This window comes from Stegostoma tigrinum, chromosome 23 (assembly GCF_030684315.1).
Source record: "Stegostoma tigrinum isolate sSteTig4 chromosome 23, sSteTig4.hap1, whole genome shotgun sequence".
Lineage (NCBI taxonomy): Eukaryota > Metazoa > Chordata > Chondrichthyes > Orectolobiformes > Stegostomatidae > Stegostoma > Stegostoma tigrinum.
In genome coordinates, this window is record NC_081376.1 from 19858150 (window position 1) to 19876256 (window position 18107).

General features: G+C 40.3%; 1 protein-coding gene across 3 annotated transcripts in view; it reads left to right on the top strand.

The window, feature by feature from the left end:
• iqce (IQ motif containing E) overlaps positions 1 to 18107 on the top strand; it is a 64714-nt gene that overhangs the window by 1279 nt on the left and 45328 nt on the right. For all 3 annotated transcript variants that reach the window (XM_059653956.1, XM_059653955.1, XM_059653957.1), the window contains exons 2-9: positions 787 to 834; positions 3917 to 3959; positions 8852 to 8998; positions 9595 to 9726; positions 11651 to 11721; positions 14230 to 14343; positions 15826 to 15876; positions 17781 to 17851. In XM_059653956.1, the coding sequence (XP_059509939.1) occupies positions 787 to 834; positions 3917 to 3959; positions 8852 to 8998; positions 9595 to 9726; positions 11651 to 11721; positions 14230 to 14343; positions 15826 to 15876; positions 17781 to 17851 (677 nt within the window). The remainder of the gene's footprint in view (positions 1 to 786; positions 835 to 3916; positions 3960 to 8851; positions 8999 to 9594; positions 9727 to 11650; positions 11722 to 14229; positions 14344 to 15825; positions 15877 to 17780; positions 17852 to 18107) is intronic.

The following is an 18107-nucleotide window of genomic DNA, read 5'->3' on the forward strand; positions in this document are numbered from 1 at the left end:
CCCCCCCTCTTCTCCCCACCCCCCCTCTTCTCCCCACCCCCCCTCTTCTCCCCACCCCCCCTCTTCTCCCCACCCCCCCTCTTCTCCCCACCCCCCCTCTTCTCCCCACCCCCCTCCTCCCTCTTCTCCCCACCCCCCTCCTCCCTCTTCTCCCCACCCCCCTCCTCCCTCTTCTCCCCACCCCCCTCCTCCCTCTTCTCCCCACCCCCCTCCTCCCTCTTCTCCCCACCCCCCTCCTCCCTCTTCTCCCCACCCCCCTCCTCCCTCTTCTCCCCATCCCCCTCCTCCCTCTTCTCCATTACTCCCCATCCCCATTCTTCATTTTATTCCTGGATATTTTTGCCTAATCTTGAGATTCTCGAAAGCATTTTAGTTCTTAACAGCCAGTGAAGTTTTTTTCAATGAACCGTGACGATATATGTAATACAACAGCCAATTGTGAATGGGGATGGGGCAAGCGTTAGTTTGGGGAGTGTGTTTGTTACTGGAGGTTGTGAAGAGAGAGAGAGTGAAAACTCCCCAGCCCTTCATTGCTGAGTACTCTGGGATCACTTGCGGACCACCAGGGATGCGAATGGATAGTGGGTTAACATCTTCAAAAAACAGTCCAGCACTCCCTTAGTACTGCAATATGTCAGTGTGGAGAAAAATGGTCAACTGAGACTCAAGACAACAACCTTCTGACTCGTGGAATAATAAAGGACACGTTAGAAAAGGACTAAGAAGGGAAGAGAGAGTTGCCTTCCAGTGTGATATAGTTTAATTATGTACTTCTTTCTGTTTCAGGGAGAGGATGGACTTTCAATCATTACATATCAATCTGATGTAGAAAAGGTATGATATCTATGATAAATGATATTTATGCAGTCAGAACTGCCCTTTTGTTCATTTTGAGTGGCGGAGTGCCAGCAAACTCTCCTTACCATGCTGTGACCAATATTGGCACGCTTCTTGAAATCCTCTATCAACATTGACACACTCCTGAAGATCATTATCAAATAATGGCATACTCCCAGGAATGAGCAACAAATGTTAGCACCGTCATGGGGATCACCTGTAAATATTGACATGACTCTCGCTTCCTGCCCCTCCGCCCAGCAACTCCTTTTGAAAGGCACTGTCAGTTGCCAATTGGAAAACAATTTCCATAATTCCAAAAAAAAATTTCTACAGTATATACTAACATAGCTGTTGTGTTAGTAAGTCAACAAATAGAGAAGAAAATATCAAATGCAGGATTCTGAAAATAATGTGCTCATGACGTACCACACCCCAGGTAGGCATGTTGCTGGTGTGAAATATTGACTTGCATGGTATCATCTCATTATCCCTAACTTAGACTTCCAAAGCTGAACATCTTTGTTTTAACATGAACAACAGCAGCTGGCGATGGCCTACTGTTGTTATTGCTAGCCTGTTAACCCTGTGACCCAGGTAATGTTTTGAGGTGCTGGGTTTGAACCCCATCATGGCAGATGGTGGTATTTTTAATTCAATAAACATTTGGAATTAAGAGTCTAACAGTGACCGTGAAACCATTGTCAATTGTTTGAAACCCCATCTAGTTCACTGGTGCCCTTTAAGGAAGGAAACTGTTATCCTTACCTAGTCTGGCCTACATATAACTCCGCATCCACAGCAATGTGGTTGACTCTTAACTGCTGTCTGGGCAATTAGGGTTGGGCAATAAATGCTGGCCTAACCAGCAACACCCTCGTGCTGTGAATGAATTATTTTAAAAAATGATCAGTACTGAAAATATGTGGAAAGGCTGTGCTGATCAATTAATTGCAAACGTATCACAGCTACTGGAGACTCACCTGGATGTAAAAATAACCTCAAGGATACGAAATAGAATTTTTAATAAAGGAAAGAAATACAAACCACTAGGAAAATGTGGTCTTCAGGTAATCATACCAATTTGGAATCAATTTAGAAAATTTTGAACTATCATCCCTGTTGTAATATAGGAAATGTGGCAATCAGTTTGAACACACAGAGATCAAATAAACAGCAGTATGATAATGTATCAGTGATAATGGGAACTGCAGATGCTGGAGAATCCAAGATAATAAAATGTGAGGCTGGATAAACACAGCAGGCCCAGCAGCATCTCAGGAGCACAAAAGCTGACGTTTCGGGCCTAGACCCTTCATCCGAGAGATGAAGAAATCAGCTCTGATGAAGGGTCTAGGCCCGAAACGTCAGCTTTTGTGCTCCTGAGATGTTGCTGGGCCTGCTGTGTTCATCCAGCCTCACATTTTATTATCTAGCAGTATGAGCTTGAAATTAATATCAAGGCTGGAGACAGCACCATAAAATCTGAATACTCTTAATATAGAATTATATATCATCAGAGGATGCTATTCAGCATACTGTGTTTGAGCCAAGTGTCCGAAATTGCTAAGATTGATCCTACAGCTGAATCCCTATACAATGTCAAGTTCAAATTGATCAATAATTTCCAGCGTTGGTAAACTCTCCAGAAACCAAAATAACTACTGGAGTAAACAAGAGCAGACGCAAATGTTGGGGGACCAGCGCATGCTGCATCTTCAGCCACATCTGGTGCAGCCTCCACAGTACCACATACTGAAAGGATCATTCACTTGCTTGTGCCTTGCATTTGGCAGAAACCTTTTAATGATCACAGCATGATGTTTATCACCTCTACTGGATGATTTTACACAGTTATTGCAAATTTGGACTGTACAAGTCTGTTCAATGCATTTGTTTTTTATTCACCGAAGAATGTGCTTTTAGCTGAAAGTGGGGCTCAGCACTACGATTAATTGAAGGCCCAGGTAACAACTCCAGTTGAGGTGTTTTTGACATGCTTCTACTCAGGTTGAGTTTGTGGAAGATAACGTTGACATCTTCCCTTTCCTCATATATTTCCATACCTGCTGACTATTTTCAGCATCCTCTATTTATTTGTATAAGTGCTGTGCTGTGTGCTTGGAGGTTTTCTTTTTCAAAACTAGTGCTCAAAATCTGGAAGAACACAGGAGTTGCTGATTCATATATTGGCCTGTGGTTGTAATTCCTCTTAGATTTCAACATGACTTTATAACTGAACAGACCCCAAGAAAGGGTACCTCAGCAAAGAGGTAGGAACAATATTGCTTTACACAAAGATTCTATAGAATGAATATCTCTAAAAATGCTACGGATCTGAATTTCACCCTCACTATTTGGCCATATCTCATTATCCATTAAGGATACTGTCCCTACACTTAACCCCGGAGCATTGCCTTGGTTGACTCCAGCTCAAGAAGGTGGTGGACCCAAAACATTAACTGTTTTCTCTCCACAGATGCTGCCAGACCTGAGATTTTCCAGCAATTTCTGTTTTTCTGCCTTTTTTGAATATTTAGTCTATGTTAATGTTAGTTTGATTGCTGTAGTGAAATCTTAAAATGTGAAACTTTATCTCATGATTCTTTGTCAGGTGCTGATAAATTAACCTCTCCTGTAAAAAGTTATTAGTCTCTACAGGGATTTAAACTGGTTACACACTTGTTCCTGGGTGCAAAGTGACTAGCCAAGTGGGATATTTTGGGTTCCGATAACATAAAAATTTTAAGGGGAAATTGGATGAGCCATTGAAATTTGCATGCAGCCAAGAACACACCTTGCTTTGGGCTGCATGCTGCTAGAGTTAAAATGACAAGGTAGCACCAAATTTGCACACTGCCTGACCTCACACCATACCAGACCATTGCCCTGTTTGAACAAGTGTATTGTTTTATCTAAAAAGCAGCACCTCAAATAGTATGATGCTGCAGTGTCAGCCTAGAGTTTGTCTACAAGTTTCAACTCTCAACTGTGGAATTTAAAGATCACAAAGCAACAGTTATTAAAGTGAAATTTACAAAGGTTAATTTATTGATCTACTTTGTATTTTTATACATAGAAACACAAGAAGAAGAAATCAAATAAGCCACCCAAATCCCCAAGTGAGTAGAACTAATTCAAATTCACAGTGCAACTGTTTACCGTCTAAAGTTTCCCTTCTGAAGCCAATACATTCCATCTGGATTATATGGGAGACGACATAGCAGTATGTTCAGGAGGGTTTTTTGAAGCAGTACCTGGATAGGCTGACGAGGGAGAGACCTGGTTTTGGGAAATGAGCCCAGTCAGATCATCAAAGTTTCAGTGAGCGACCATTTTGGGAATAGTGACCATAATTCCGTAAGCTTCTGGATACCTATTGATAAGGACATGAGTGGACATCCAATGAAGATGTTAAATTGGGGGAAGGCCAACTATAACTGAAATGGGCAAGAATTGTAGAATGTGGGTTGGGGATTGGCTGTTTGAGGGTACATCACGTCTGACATGTGGGAATTGTTTAAAGACCAGTTGATTAGAGTGCAAGACAGCATGTTCGTGTGAAAATGAAAGACAGGAGTGGTACGATTCGCGAAACTTGGATGACAGAAGAAATTATCAGCTTAGTCAAAAAAAAGGCAAGCACACCCAATGTCTAGGCAACTAGAAACAGATGAAATCCTTGAAGAATAAAGAGAAAGTAGGAAGGAGCTGAAATTGGCAGTTAGTGCTCAGGATGGCTAAAAGAGGCCATGAAACACCCTTGGCCAGTAGAGTTAAGGAGAATCCCAAGGCATTTTATACATATATTAGGAGGAAGAGGGTGGCTAGGGAAAGAGTAGGCTCACTCAAGAATAAAGGACGGAGGTTATGTGTGGATCCAAAGGAAATGGGTGAGATGCTTAATGAGCTGTACTTTACATACAGTTTTCATCAAAGAGAGGGATGTGAGGGATGTTGAGGTTAGGGAAACACGTGTGAATACTCTTTGGCAGGTCAACATAATGAAGGCAGAAGTGTTGGGTGCCTTGAAATGCATTAAGATCTATCCCAGGATATTGTGGGAGGCAACAAGAGGGATTTAACAAATATCTTTGCATCCACTTTGGCGTCAGGTAAGGTTTCAGAGGACTGAAGAATGGAAACAAAGATAATCCAGATAATTACAGGCTGGTGAGCTTGATATCAGTGGTGGGAAAGCTATTGGAGAAGATATTGGAAAACAGAATTTACTCACATTTGGAAGCGAGTGGACTTGTTCGTAAAAAATATCATGGGTTTGTGCGGGGAAGGTCATGTCTCACCAACTTGATTGATGAGGGAATGGTAGTGAATGTTGTCTACATGGACTTTAGTAAAGCCTTTGATAAGGTACTTCGTAGCAGCCTGGTATAAAAAGTAGTCCCATGGAATCCGGGGTGTATTGGCTGGATAGATACAGAACTGGCTTCGTCAAAGAAGACAGAGTTCCAATGGAAGGATGCTTTTCGGAATGGAGATCAGTGCTGGGATCTTTTGTTGTTTGTAACATATCTCAATGATCTGGCGGAACTGCAGGCGATCTGAGTAGTAATTTTACAGATGACACCAAGTTGGAGTTGCAGATAGCGAAGAGGTTTGGGATATAGGTAGATTGCAGATTTGGGCGGAGAAATGGTAGTAGGAGTTTAATCCTAACAAATGCGAGGTGACGCATTTTGGAAGATCAAATTCAGGTGTGAAATGTACAACAAACGGCAGACCCCTCAGGAGCATTGATATTCAGCGGTATCTGGGCATACAAACCCACAGGTCCCTGAAAGTGGCACCACAGGTGGATAGGGTGTTCAAGAAGACATACAGAACACTTGCCTTCATCAGCCAGGGTATTGAATATAAAAGATTGCAAGTTATGTTACAGCTGTACAAAACTTTAGTTAGGCCACATTTGGAATTTTGCGTGCAGTTCTAGTTGTCATACTTCTAGAAGAATGTGGATGCTTTGGAGAGGATGCAGAGAAGGTTTACCAGGATGTTGCTTGGTCTGGAGTGTTTTAGTTATGAGGGGACATTGGATAAACTTAGATTGTTTTCTCTGGAAAGGCAAAGGCTAAGGGGTGACCTGATAGAGGGCTACGAATTTATGGGAGACACATATAGGGTGGATAGCCAGAGGTTTTTTTCCAGGGTGAAAAGATATACTACAAAAGGGCAAGGTTTCAAGGTGAGAGGGGAAACGTTTCGGGGAAAAGAGTAGGAAATATTTTTCACACAGAGGGTGGTGGGTGCCTGGAACAGTCTGCCGGTGGAAGCTGGCTTGTAAGCAATGTTTTAAGGTGTATCTTGATAGATACATGAATGGGAGGTGAGCAGAGGAATAGAAACCACATATGGGTAATGAGTTGTGTTATGGTCCAGACCAAACCATCTGAAAATATATTAAGAGAATCACCTAGACCCTAACTTTTTCTCATTTTAAAAGTAAGTGTAAGGTATTGCATTCTCGATGCAATTCGATTAGGCAATCTGTTTGGCTTTAAGCAAACACTGTATTTTTTCACTACAGGTTAAAATACAGACAAAATAAAAACAAAAGTCTTGGCTCAACTGTACTATCAACATTCTTAACAAAATAATATACAGTAACATCCCACAAACACACCCTTGGCAAGGGCAAATTCAGTAAAATAGATCGCCTCACATGCAATTCTAGCAACAGGAAGAGAACCCCAGAATTTAGCTATGATAGAGCTACGAATGAGAGCTTCCACATTCAGTTTCAAGAGCCCAGTAACTAAAAAAAGCGAAAACTAAAAATCCTTGTTCTGTGGGAGCTTGACCCCACCCGGTCAAGCTACTTCTATTGTTTGAATTTTTTTTAAAATCCATAGCGCCTCAAGCTGTTTACTTTATTGGCTTTGAGCATACCACTTGGTATCTCTGTCTCAATCTTTCTTCATAAAAAAAATCAGGACAAAATACAGCTCTTGAAGCCATAGTATTATCACAGTTGTGGGTCTGATTAAGGATCAGGAATTGCTGGGCTGAAATGTCTGTTCCTGTGCTGTATTGTAAAGTATATCATATTGTAATTTTAATCTGAGGGGAAAACCAATGGGATCAGCTAGAAAATAAACTTTATCACCATGCATAATTATCTCCATGACGTCAGTGAAGACTAACAATAGGCTGCTAAAATTGTCAAATTTATGGGTGAGTCTAGGCAGTAATGAGTGTGAAAGATTCTAGAAATGAATCCTGTGTGAAACAGCGCAAAGTGCCTCTTTACTGGCTTCCCTGTTTGTGGGTCTGCTTGAAGGTTGTATCAAATGCAATATGAAAGGCATTTCATAAGGATTTTGGGGTACTGTATTCACACGGATACAGGATTGGCTAACTAATTGAAGACAGAAAGTTGGGATATGGGGGCATTTTCAGGATGGTGGCCTAAACCACTAGAGCACCACAGGGCTCAGTGATAGGGACACAATTATTTACAATACATATTAAAGGCTTAGATGTCAGGTGTGAATGTACTATGTCAAGTTTGCAGATTAAACAAGATTAGGTGGGAAAGTAAGTAGTGGGAATAATGCAAGGAGTCAACGGATGGATACAGGTAAGGAAAGTGAGCTGGCAAAACTTGGCAGATGGAATATGGTGTGGGAAAATGTAATCTTGTGCATTTTGGCAGGAAGAGGAGATGAGCTCAATATTATTTAAAAGGGGAAAGACTACAGAAAGCTGCAGAGGGACTTGGGAATTGTAGTGTATTAATCACAAACATCTACCATGCAAGTTGGGCAAATGGAATATTGGCCTTTATTTCAAAGAGAATGGAGTATAAAAATAGGAAGGTCTCGCTAAAACTATCAAATCACAGCTAAAATACAGGCAACAGTTCTGGTGCTCTCATCTAAAGAAAGACATATTGGCGTTGGCAGCAGTTCAGAGAAGGTTCACTAGGTTCATCCTGGATATGGAGGGATTTTCTAATGAAAGAGGTTGAGTAGGTTGTGTTTGTGCTCAGTTAGAGAATGGGAAGATATCTCATTGAAATGTGTAAGATTCTTAGAGTTAATTTGGAAAGTTTGTTTCCCCTTGTGGCAGAGTTTAGGACCAGAGTAAGGGATCAACCAATTAAGACAGAGATGAGGTGGAATATCTTCTCTCAGCATGGTGAATCAGTGAAATTCTTAATGACAGAGGGCTGTCATGACTCAGTTGTTCAATGTATTCAATGATGAGATGGACAGATTCCCAAACAGTAAAGGAATCAAGGTTTATGAGGAAAAGACAAAAAGTGGAGTTGAGGATTATCGGGTCATATCTGATCTCATTGAAGGATGGAACAGGCTCAAAGCGCCAAATAGCCTATTTCTGAGACTATATCTTCTAGTCTTAAAGACTTAGTGATGGTATACTGCTTTCTATGACTTCGGACATCCCAAAATGCTTTACAATCAATTAAGTACTTTAAGAGCTCAGTCACAGCTACAGTGCAAGACACAGATGAGGGGGTTCAAGTGAGAGAATAAGATTGATTGGATTACTTCACAGAGACCCAGTGTAGCCTCCGTCTGTGCTATTATGACTCTAAATGCATTAACCAAATTACTGGCAGCAAATTTGTACCATATGCTAACAATCAAATAAATTGTTGTTACTTGCATTGATTGGGGGAACAGTATTTGAAAACTCCCTTGCTGTACTCCAAATGCTGTCATGAAATCTTTTAATCCATCAAAGAGGACAGATATTCCCTTAGTACAACATAGCATCCAAAAGATGCCACGTCCAACAGAGCAGAATTCCCTCACTACTTCAGTGGACAAAGAGCCTGGATGGTGTGCCTAATTCTTTTGGAGGGAGGGTTGGCCTCACAAACATTTGCATCAGAAGTAAGGGTACCACCACTGAGCCACAGCAGATGTTTGAACACAGAAAAACCACAACATGTTGTTGCAAGTACTGCTGTCCAAGGTATCTTTGAATTGCTGCTTACTGACTATATCTCACTTCCTTCATCCTACAGAATCCCCGTATCTCTCAAATGCGTACTTGCATCCGAAGAAGGCAGCTGTATGGAGGTCATTGAAAGGTACAGGGACCATGCACATGGAAAACCCATCAGCCAGGGTGCCTAGAGAGATGTGGGTGGCATCACTTAAACAAGGTGTTGGTAAGTGACTGCAATATGGGTTCATTCAACTTCCTCTTCTCCTCTTTTCTCTCATCCTCTCCCCTCCTCTTCTTCTCTTTCCTCTCCTATCCTGGCCTTCTCCCAACAGTCTTAACAACCCCTTCCCTCTAATCATTCTCACATTCCCTTTTGCTTTCCTCCTTTCTCCTTCTCTCCTTTGCACTCACCATTCCTCCCCTCCATTATCCACCTCTCCCATGTTGGTTGCATGCTGAAGAACAGTAGCCATTTCAGACTTGTCAATGTAAACATTGGAGGCCTCACATCTGAATCTGATCATGTTCCTGCTGACATTCCCATACCTGAGTTATGGTGTGAGTGTGTTTGCAGATTTGAAACATAAAGGAATTAATGAAAGAGCACCACCAGCCATCGGCCCATAGTTTTATTTGATCAAGGACAAGTAACATCACCCGGCCCAATCTGTACAAATGTGTGTGCTCATGCATATATGTACCTGTGGATACATATCTGTGTATTCATATATATGTATACATAGCTTTTCGGCATGTTAGAGTGTTTGAGTGTAACGGTCTTGTGCATTTCATTGCTGTTGTAACCATTTGTTCCTTCAGCTTTGTCCCAATCACTGAAAACTGAGTATGACTCTGGATACAGTCGGAATTCAAGCCACACAAGTACACCAGAATATCTGAAAGAGGCTTTTGGTATGAAAAAACCAAAGCATTCCCGATCGGCCAGTAATGGTGGGTATCCTTGATAAACATCTTCCCCTTTAAGAATTGACTCAAAATAAGAAATTGTCCTTCTTAGCAGCCCAATGTTTGGTTTTAGGAAGATTTTCAAGGGTTTTTCACCCTGTTGCTCTCCACTTCCAAAAATCAGTAACTGAGTAATAATAGACAAGGCCACAATATACTTCTAGATAACAAGCCGTGAAGCTCATTTTCTTTGTCCCTGCAAAACTAATTAACTTTCTGTATATCACTACATCAACTGTTTCTTGAATGATACAACCAAACCTTCCACTCTACAATTGTACGTCAAGTGTCAGACAATCTCATATCTGCTTCGGGACCATGTGGAAGTTCTGATGTATTCATTTCCATGGAATTGCCCAGCAAATTTAAACTTCTGGTGGATAATTATACTGCTTGCTAACACCAACCCCACCCCCGCCCTTACCCCTCGGTAACTGTACAACTGCCCTCCAATAATCTCCAATGATTGCAACCACTGAAGTAACCAGTACTCGATACCAAATGTGATCCAGTTATAACCCCTGACCACCTAATTATCCCCTGAAACCCACAAATACCCCCAGTAACCCCAACCTGATCAGTCCCAACCACCCTACCTCCAACCGAATCTGACTTCCATTCAACCCACCTGCCCAGGAGTATCAGACATCCTATTGACTCTGAGGGAGCTGGATCAGTGTCAAGGACTCTTTACATGTAAATAAAGGCTGACTTCGTGACAGGATACCGGCCTCTGTGGAGTTATTTCATTATTGGCGAGATAAAAGCATGCTTCTGAAGAAATTCATATGCAACAGTTGTCTTTTGAGTTGAAGGAACATTTCTGGAGTGATGTCATGGGAAGCTTGACTAGTTTGATCCTGTCGTCAAAGACTGGACCCAGTATGTGGAAAAAATGTGTGATTTTTTTTCTGGGCAAATGACACTGGGGCAGATGAAAAGCGGCTTTCTCAGTTAGTTTCCCTGAGGCACGAGATACTAAACCTTTCAAAAGTTGACGAATTTAGTTAAGGAATATTACAATTCCAAGCCTCCTCTAATTCTGAGATGCTATTGGTTTCACTGAGTGATTCGAGAACCAGAGAGTCTGTATTGATATTTTTGATGAAGTGAAGACGGTTGGCAGAGGCATGTGACTTTGGTTTAACCCTTAATGATGGGAAGGGATATAGTGGTTGTGACAAGGTCAGCCAGGTGGAGTTCAGAGATTATGAGTTCCCTAATTGTAGCTGTTAACCTGGTCCAATCAGGGAGTCCTGGCTGACGGCTAAGAACAGACAGGACTGTCAGGCACCTCGTTCACTCTAAAAGCCAGCTCTGAAGGAGTTGGATGAGTGTCAAGGACTAAACATGCGTAAATAAAGGGTAATTTGGTGATGGGACACCGGCCAATGTGGAGTTAGTTCACCTACCCTATCATCTTAGCCATTCACCTTCATCCACTCACTAACATTCGACATGGTCATTTTAATGTGTTACACAGTTGCGAGTGCCATCAGAATTTGCATATCCTGTATTCTATCCAACTCCTTCACACATGTGAAATTCTGCTGTGTTGAAGTTTTCTAGTGGATTTTGTGCTCCACATGTGTTCGAAAGTCATATATGGAAGACCCAGCAAAAAATGCCTTTCCTCAAAAGATCCAAATCTTGGTCTTATTTGCATTACTCTGAAGTCTTTTCCACTGGCCTTGACATTCCCCATATAATGATTGAGAAATCCCTGTAACTCTGTTCAACAGTAACCAGTTTCTGTTAACTCTGTCTCACGTATTTTTCTCTCTCATTCCCCCTTATTTTATCTTTCTATGTCTCATTCCCCTTCTCATTCCCATTCCCTTTCCTTCTCTTCTTTTCTCTCTGACTCTTCTCACTCCTCATTGTGACTCCTCTTTCCTTTGCGCTGTAGGTTATATCCCTGGCACTCCCAACTACAAGGAGAGAGAAGACATGTATGATGAGATCATTGAATTGAAGAAGGTGAGTGCTGCCTAACTGGAGACCAGACATTACTCAGTAGTTTACGATTGATGGAGTTCCTGTAACCAACAAGTCTGAACAAGGAATTTGAGCGCTTATGTTGCAGCTCTGCCACTGGAGACTACAGCAAGAATAGAAACCAGGAAGGGGTACAGTCTTCTGCATGGATATAATGTAATTGCAAACACTACCAGCAATAGCAAACTTAAATGTCATCCTGAGCTGTGCTGAATGCCATGTTGCTTCAAGTTTTCTTTGATCATAAACAGAAATTCATGCCCACTTGTATAGGCTAATGATGACATCTTAGTTTGTGTTGCTAAGATTTAATACAGCCAAAGAAAGGTTAACATGTATATGCCTTTCACAACCGAGGGACATACCAAAATGCATCATTGTGAATAAATTACTTCTGAACTGTATTTGCAATTTTAATGTGAAGGAAACGCCAATGAATTTGTGCACATCATTGTACCACAAACAGATAATCTGTTTCAGTGATGTTTATTGAGTGATAAATATTGACCAAGATATTCGAGAGAATTTCGGCTCTTCTTTGACAAAGTACAACAAAGTATTTTGCATTCAACCGAGTAGACAGGTCTCAGATATTTGTCATCACAATCCTAAAGCACCACAATCAGCTCTTGGCTGTGTAATGTAAGAGTCTGCAGGGTCTCTTTTGGATTTGGAATCATGCTTTGAACATAACAGGAATTTGTTAAAACAACAATATTTATTGAATATAACTATAATAGTGTTTATAAATTATAACATTAGTGATAATATACATAAGAAGATAATTTTATTGAAAAGAAGGAAAGCATTCAGATGTATCAGAAGAGAGGAGGAACAGCGATTTTATTATAGAGCAGACATTAACCCAAGATTAGTCTGCCCACGATCGAAAATGGTAAGGTAACCCAAATTAGTAAAGCCCTAAAATGGTAAAAACAATCATATATGTACCAAATCTTAAAATAGTTTTACAGGGGGAATGTTGATGTCCCTTCCCTCTATAGTCTTAGCAGTCCTCTGTTGACCACTCAGCTGCAGCAGCAAATTCTGGAAGCGCAGTCCTTTAAGCTAAATTTCTTGCTACATTCTAGCCTTTTGAGTCTTCCATCCATAGTTTCTCAAATCAAAAAATCTTGAAGCACGTGTCTTTATCGCTCATGGGCTTAGCAAAATCTGCCTACTTTACATAACTATGTTGACGGATCCTTAATGATGTCTGTCAAATATATACTATCCATCAGTCGAACTTTGTTCCATTGACCATCCAATGGAAGGCTATTCATTCTTTTGACATGTAGTCTAGGGGGACATCAGAATCAACAAGTTATGAAAAATTCCTTTTCTTAAGCAACAACATAACACTTGGCAACAAGTTTCAAAGGGCAGAATATAGCAGCATGTAGCCAAAACACAGCTGGCTAACCTTGGGAACAGGGCCAAAAACCATAGCTAGGAGACATTGCTACCAATCACATATGAGAGTAATTTTGACTTAATCAAAACACAATCACACTTGGATTTAAATCAAAGTTTAAAAGTTAAGAATTCAATTTAGGTTTATTTGAAGATCAAATATCGAAGCAAAGATGAAATTCAAATGTGACATGAAACTGCATAGAATCAGTGATTTCAGCTGTGGGCTGACAATAGCAACTCAATAAATCAAATTTCTGTAAAGAATTATATCTTACCAAACAGTCCTAAGGAGTCACATTCACTGAACAGATGACAGCAGTTTAAGAAGTTATTTCACCATCATTTGCTCAATGATTGGGCTGGGTAATAAATGCCATCCTTGCCGCTAGGGATACCTGTATTCTAAAGAATTAATATTTTAAAACACATAAGAAATGGATCTGCCTTAACTCTCCCAACTCCACCTCTTCAATATCACACCTAATTTCTTTATCCTACTTGAATACAAAGGATTTGGAGTGGGAAAACATGAGGACATCTGAAAAGTATTTAACCTCCAGCAATGGAGTTTAATTATAGTGTGACAAATTACATAGGCAGATTTTGTGATTGTCTGAAATCCATGACCTCCAGTCTCCCAAGAAGAAAGTGCTGCTGCCGACCCATGACTGGCACCTATCAAAGTTCCTGTGATGCTATTCAAAGAACCAGTGGTGCAGTGGTAATGTCCCTCTCCCTGGACTGAGAGGCTCACGTTTAAGTCTCACCTGCTCCACAAGGGTGTTATAATATCTCTTAAAAGGCTAGTTAGAAAAATAGGTTAAATTTTTTAAAAAGAATAGCAGCTTTTCTCTCTGAGCCAATATTATCTAAGGAACAGCTTGGTGGAAAATCTCAAAAGAAGTGGAGAGGAGGAGAAAAACATCTAAGTTCAAAAGTAAGGTTGTTACTTGTGATGTAAGCATGTGCAGTATCTGATGGATTCCAAATATTTCAGACCATCCAATACAAACAATCAGTAGCTAATTTCCCTTATCATGTTGTGTATCTCTCCAAACTCCCTGCTTCCCACAGATGATTCAAACCCAGAAGGCTGAGAATTATATTTTGAAAACAAAGCTAAGGCGATCAGAGGAGGAAAACAGCAGAAAAGAGAAACAGATTGACCAGCTGTTGGATCCTTCCAAGGTAAATTAAATACAGTCAAAAACCAGTACTCTTATCATATGGCATAGCATTGTATAAAATTAAATCACAGAAACAGGGCATTCAGCCAAACTTGTCCCCTACGAGTGTTTCTACTCCACCCAAGCCTTCTCCCTTTCTATTTCATCTGACCTCATTTCCAAGCTTACTCCTTAATGCATCAATGTTGATAGCCTCAATTACTGCATGTGGTGGCAAGTTCTTTGTCCTAGCCACTCTCTTAATAAAGACATTTCCTTTGCTTCCTTTATTGGTTTTATTAGTGATTACCTTGTATATATGATCCCTAGATTTGGACTATCCCATCAACATCTCTACATTTAGCCTTTCAAATGCCTTCAGACCACTTTCAAGACATCTACTTCTTTCTAGAGAAACAAGGCTCAGCCTGGTCACATTCAGTCTTTTCTGATGGCTGCAAGGTCAATTAATTTTTTGCACCTTCTCTAATGCCACTAAATCTTTTTTGTAAAAGGAAACCAGAATTATGCACACACCCTTGAAATAACTCCACAGAGGCTGGTATCCCATCACCAAGTCACCCTTTACTTAATGTGGAAAGTCCTTGACACTTAGCCAGCTCCCTCAGAGTGACAGGATAACTGACACTTCTGGTGTTGTCTGACAGCCAGCGCACCCTGATTAGACCAGATTAATAGCCCCAATCAGGGGACTCATTTTCTATGAGGTATACCTGGCTGACTTGTTACAATCACTACAATCCCTTAGTATGGTCTAACTAAACATAATCTTTCTGCTTTCTAATTCTGTTCTTCTCGAAATTAGCCTAGTGTGTGTCTTTTTAGAACTTGACAACTTGTCTTGCTACTTCTAAAGTTCTCCTTAACAATATGACTTATTGAGCTAATGCGTTATTTACTGAAAATTGCTAATCAATTCCCCACATCAATGCCAAGTTTAGTCCTACCAAGTGAAGTGTGAATTGAGACTGGTGCAGTAATTATACCTGGGTGAGCACACATACCTAAACCCACACTGAAGTCAGATCATTCACCCTTATTTTGATCTCTTGCTGTAGCAAAGTTTGTCACCATTTGAGAACCGGCAAAGTGAGTTGATTATAAAAAAAATTTCTTTATAGTAGATGTTGAGTAGCAAGAAGATGAAAATTGATATGCTACAGTGCCAATTCTGGTAATAGAACATAATTACAGTGTGACATATTTACATAGGCAGATTATGCATTGGCGACTGTGGTGTGGGGCTTAAAGCTATGTCCTTCTGACTCTGATGCAATAGATCAAAGTGCTGTGGAGTGCAGCCATTGCTGCTTTGCAAATGTGTATACAATGAAATCCAAGAAATGAGAAGTAGAGAAAGGCCACATACTGTAGTGTTTACAAGTTCATGATAAATATTCACAAAGAGCATTTTCATTTTAGCAAATGGCACTGCTATTTCTATTTAGTCTGTAAGCTACCTGTGCATTTTCTTGTTTTACAGAGTTCAGAATATGCCAGGAGTTTGATTGATAAAAAGAATGACACTAGCGGGGTAAGAAACTCCTGAAGTCTGCATTACTTCCTCCTTTTATGGCCCGTGTACTTAGTCAAGAATTTGTATGTCCCCCATTGGATTGTAAATCTCACAAAACAAGAAAAAAGTTATCCTCTCATAATTTATTTAATTTTCTAACCATTTTTATTTCATTCTTGGGATATGAGCACCACTGGCAAGATTGTTGTTTATTCCTCATTCCTAGTTACCTTTGCAAAGGTGCTGGTACCTTTTAAACTACTGTAATGGTTCTGTTAGGTAATGAATACCAGGATTTTGACTCAATGACAATGAAGAAATAACTGATCCAACTCTAAAATCAGATGTTGTGTGACTTGAATGGGAACCTGGGCACATGTTATCCTTGACCTTTAGGTGGTTCAAATTTGAAGATTCACAGCATGAGGAGGCACAGAACACCATCCCAAGGTTGATTATCTGTGGTTTCTTTCCTTCTGGTTGTGCCCCTTTGAGAACAATGCAACTAGGAGCAACATTTCCTCTATCCAACAGAATGGCCACCATCCTGTCTGCCACATTTATGCCTTAGAGGAGAACACCCCTCTGCCCTGTAACTGAATTTGTACAGCATTTATGCTCAGCATTTCACTGTTACCTGGAACAGATCTGAATGAATGTCTTTTTCATGTATAGAAGTTTCAAATCAGTTTTGAAACATTGCGCTTGTAAGAGTGCCAGAAATTCACAAAATAATCAGTTCAAGTTAAACAGAATGCACATGCAAAGGGAGATGTTTTCACAGGATTTAGATCAACTTGTAAGTGATGAGATTAACCTCTTCATATTTTCTATTTCCTATTAAATTTTCATCCAGTTTTCTTCACCTTCTGAATACACTCACTTTTTCTGGGATTCATCCTTAGTTGTTTGGTATGTTGCTCATTCAATGTATATGAATCCAGATCTTGAGCCATTGAACTGTGAAAAGCATCAATTATCCCCTTCAACCTAATCCGATTCTGAATCGGAAAAATTAGTATAAGACTGACCAAATCACACTCCAAAGGCCAGAGAACAAGTGTAATCTGAGAAGCCCCTTCTACCTGCATCAGAATATCCCTTATTTTGAGGTTGTACAGGACGTTGGCGAGGCTCCTTCTCGACTATTGTGTCCAGTTCTGATTGCCCTGTTACAGGAAAGATATTACTAAGCTGGAGAGGGTTCAGAAGAGATTTACTAAGATATTGCTGGAAATGGAGGGTTTGAGTTATGGGAAGAGGCTGGATAGGCTGGGACTTTTTTCACTGGACCACAGGAGGTTGAGGGATGACCTTACAGAGGTTCATAAAATAATGAGTGGTATAGATAAAGTGAATGGCAGGTGTGTTTTCTCTGGGGTAGGGAACGTCAAGACTAGAGTGCATATTTTTGAGGTCAGAGGAAAAGATTTTAAAAATAGACATGAGGGGCTTTTTTTTTTTTACGCACAGAGTGGTTCCACTGTGGAATGAACTTCCAGAGGAAGTGGTGGATGTGAGTACAGTTACAACAGTTAAAAGACATTTAGATAAGTACATGAATAAGAAATGCTTTGAGGGATATGGATCAAGTGCAGACAGCTAGGACTAATTTAGTTTGGGATTATGGTCAGCATGGACTGGTTGGACCAAATGGTCTATTTCTGTGCTGTATGACTCTGTCCCACCCAACGCCACAGAATGGATTTGGATGAAGGTAACCATGTGGTACTTTTAATCTCAGCCTTACAGCATTGCAACCCCCATTAGAGATTTTGTATTCATCTCCACATCTCCGCAGATAAGTTTAATGTATTATCCAAAGGATGTATCTCCCTATATGAGACAAAAGCTGCAGAGCCAAACGCCAAAATTTCTATAAAATTTAATATCATTATCTCTGCCTTATCTTTCACCCCCAGATTGTTAATGGATTAAAGAAGAGAATGTATAAATTGGAGAAGCAGTGTAAAGAGAAAGAGAGCATATTAAAGTAAGTTCCCAGGCAATCCTTTTACTTCATCTCACTACTTAATCCAGTTACTGGACATCATTGTGGTTTTGCAGAACAACCTTTCTTAACAATCATATCATCAGATTATGTTTCATCAAATCAACATTCCTCCAAAGAAGTGCCACATTGGGCTTGAAATGTTAACTCTTGCCAAAAATGCTTTCAGAATTGCCAGTTCTCATCAAAAGTTTATATTTTTATTTTAGGATAATGCCATACATTTCTACTAAGAATA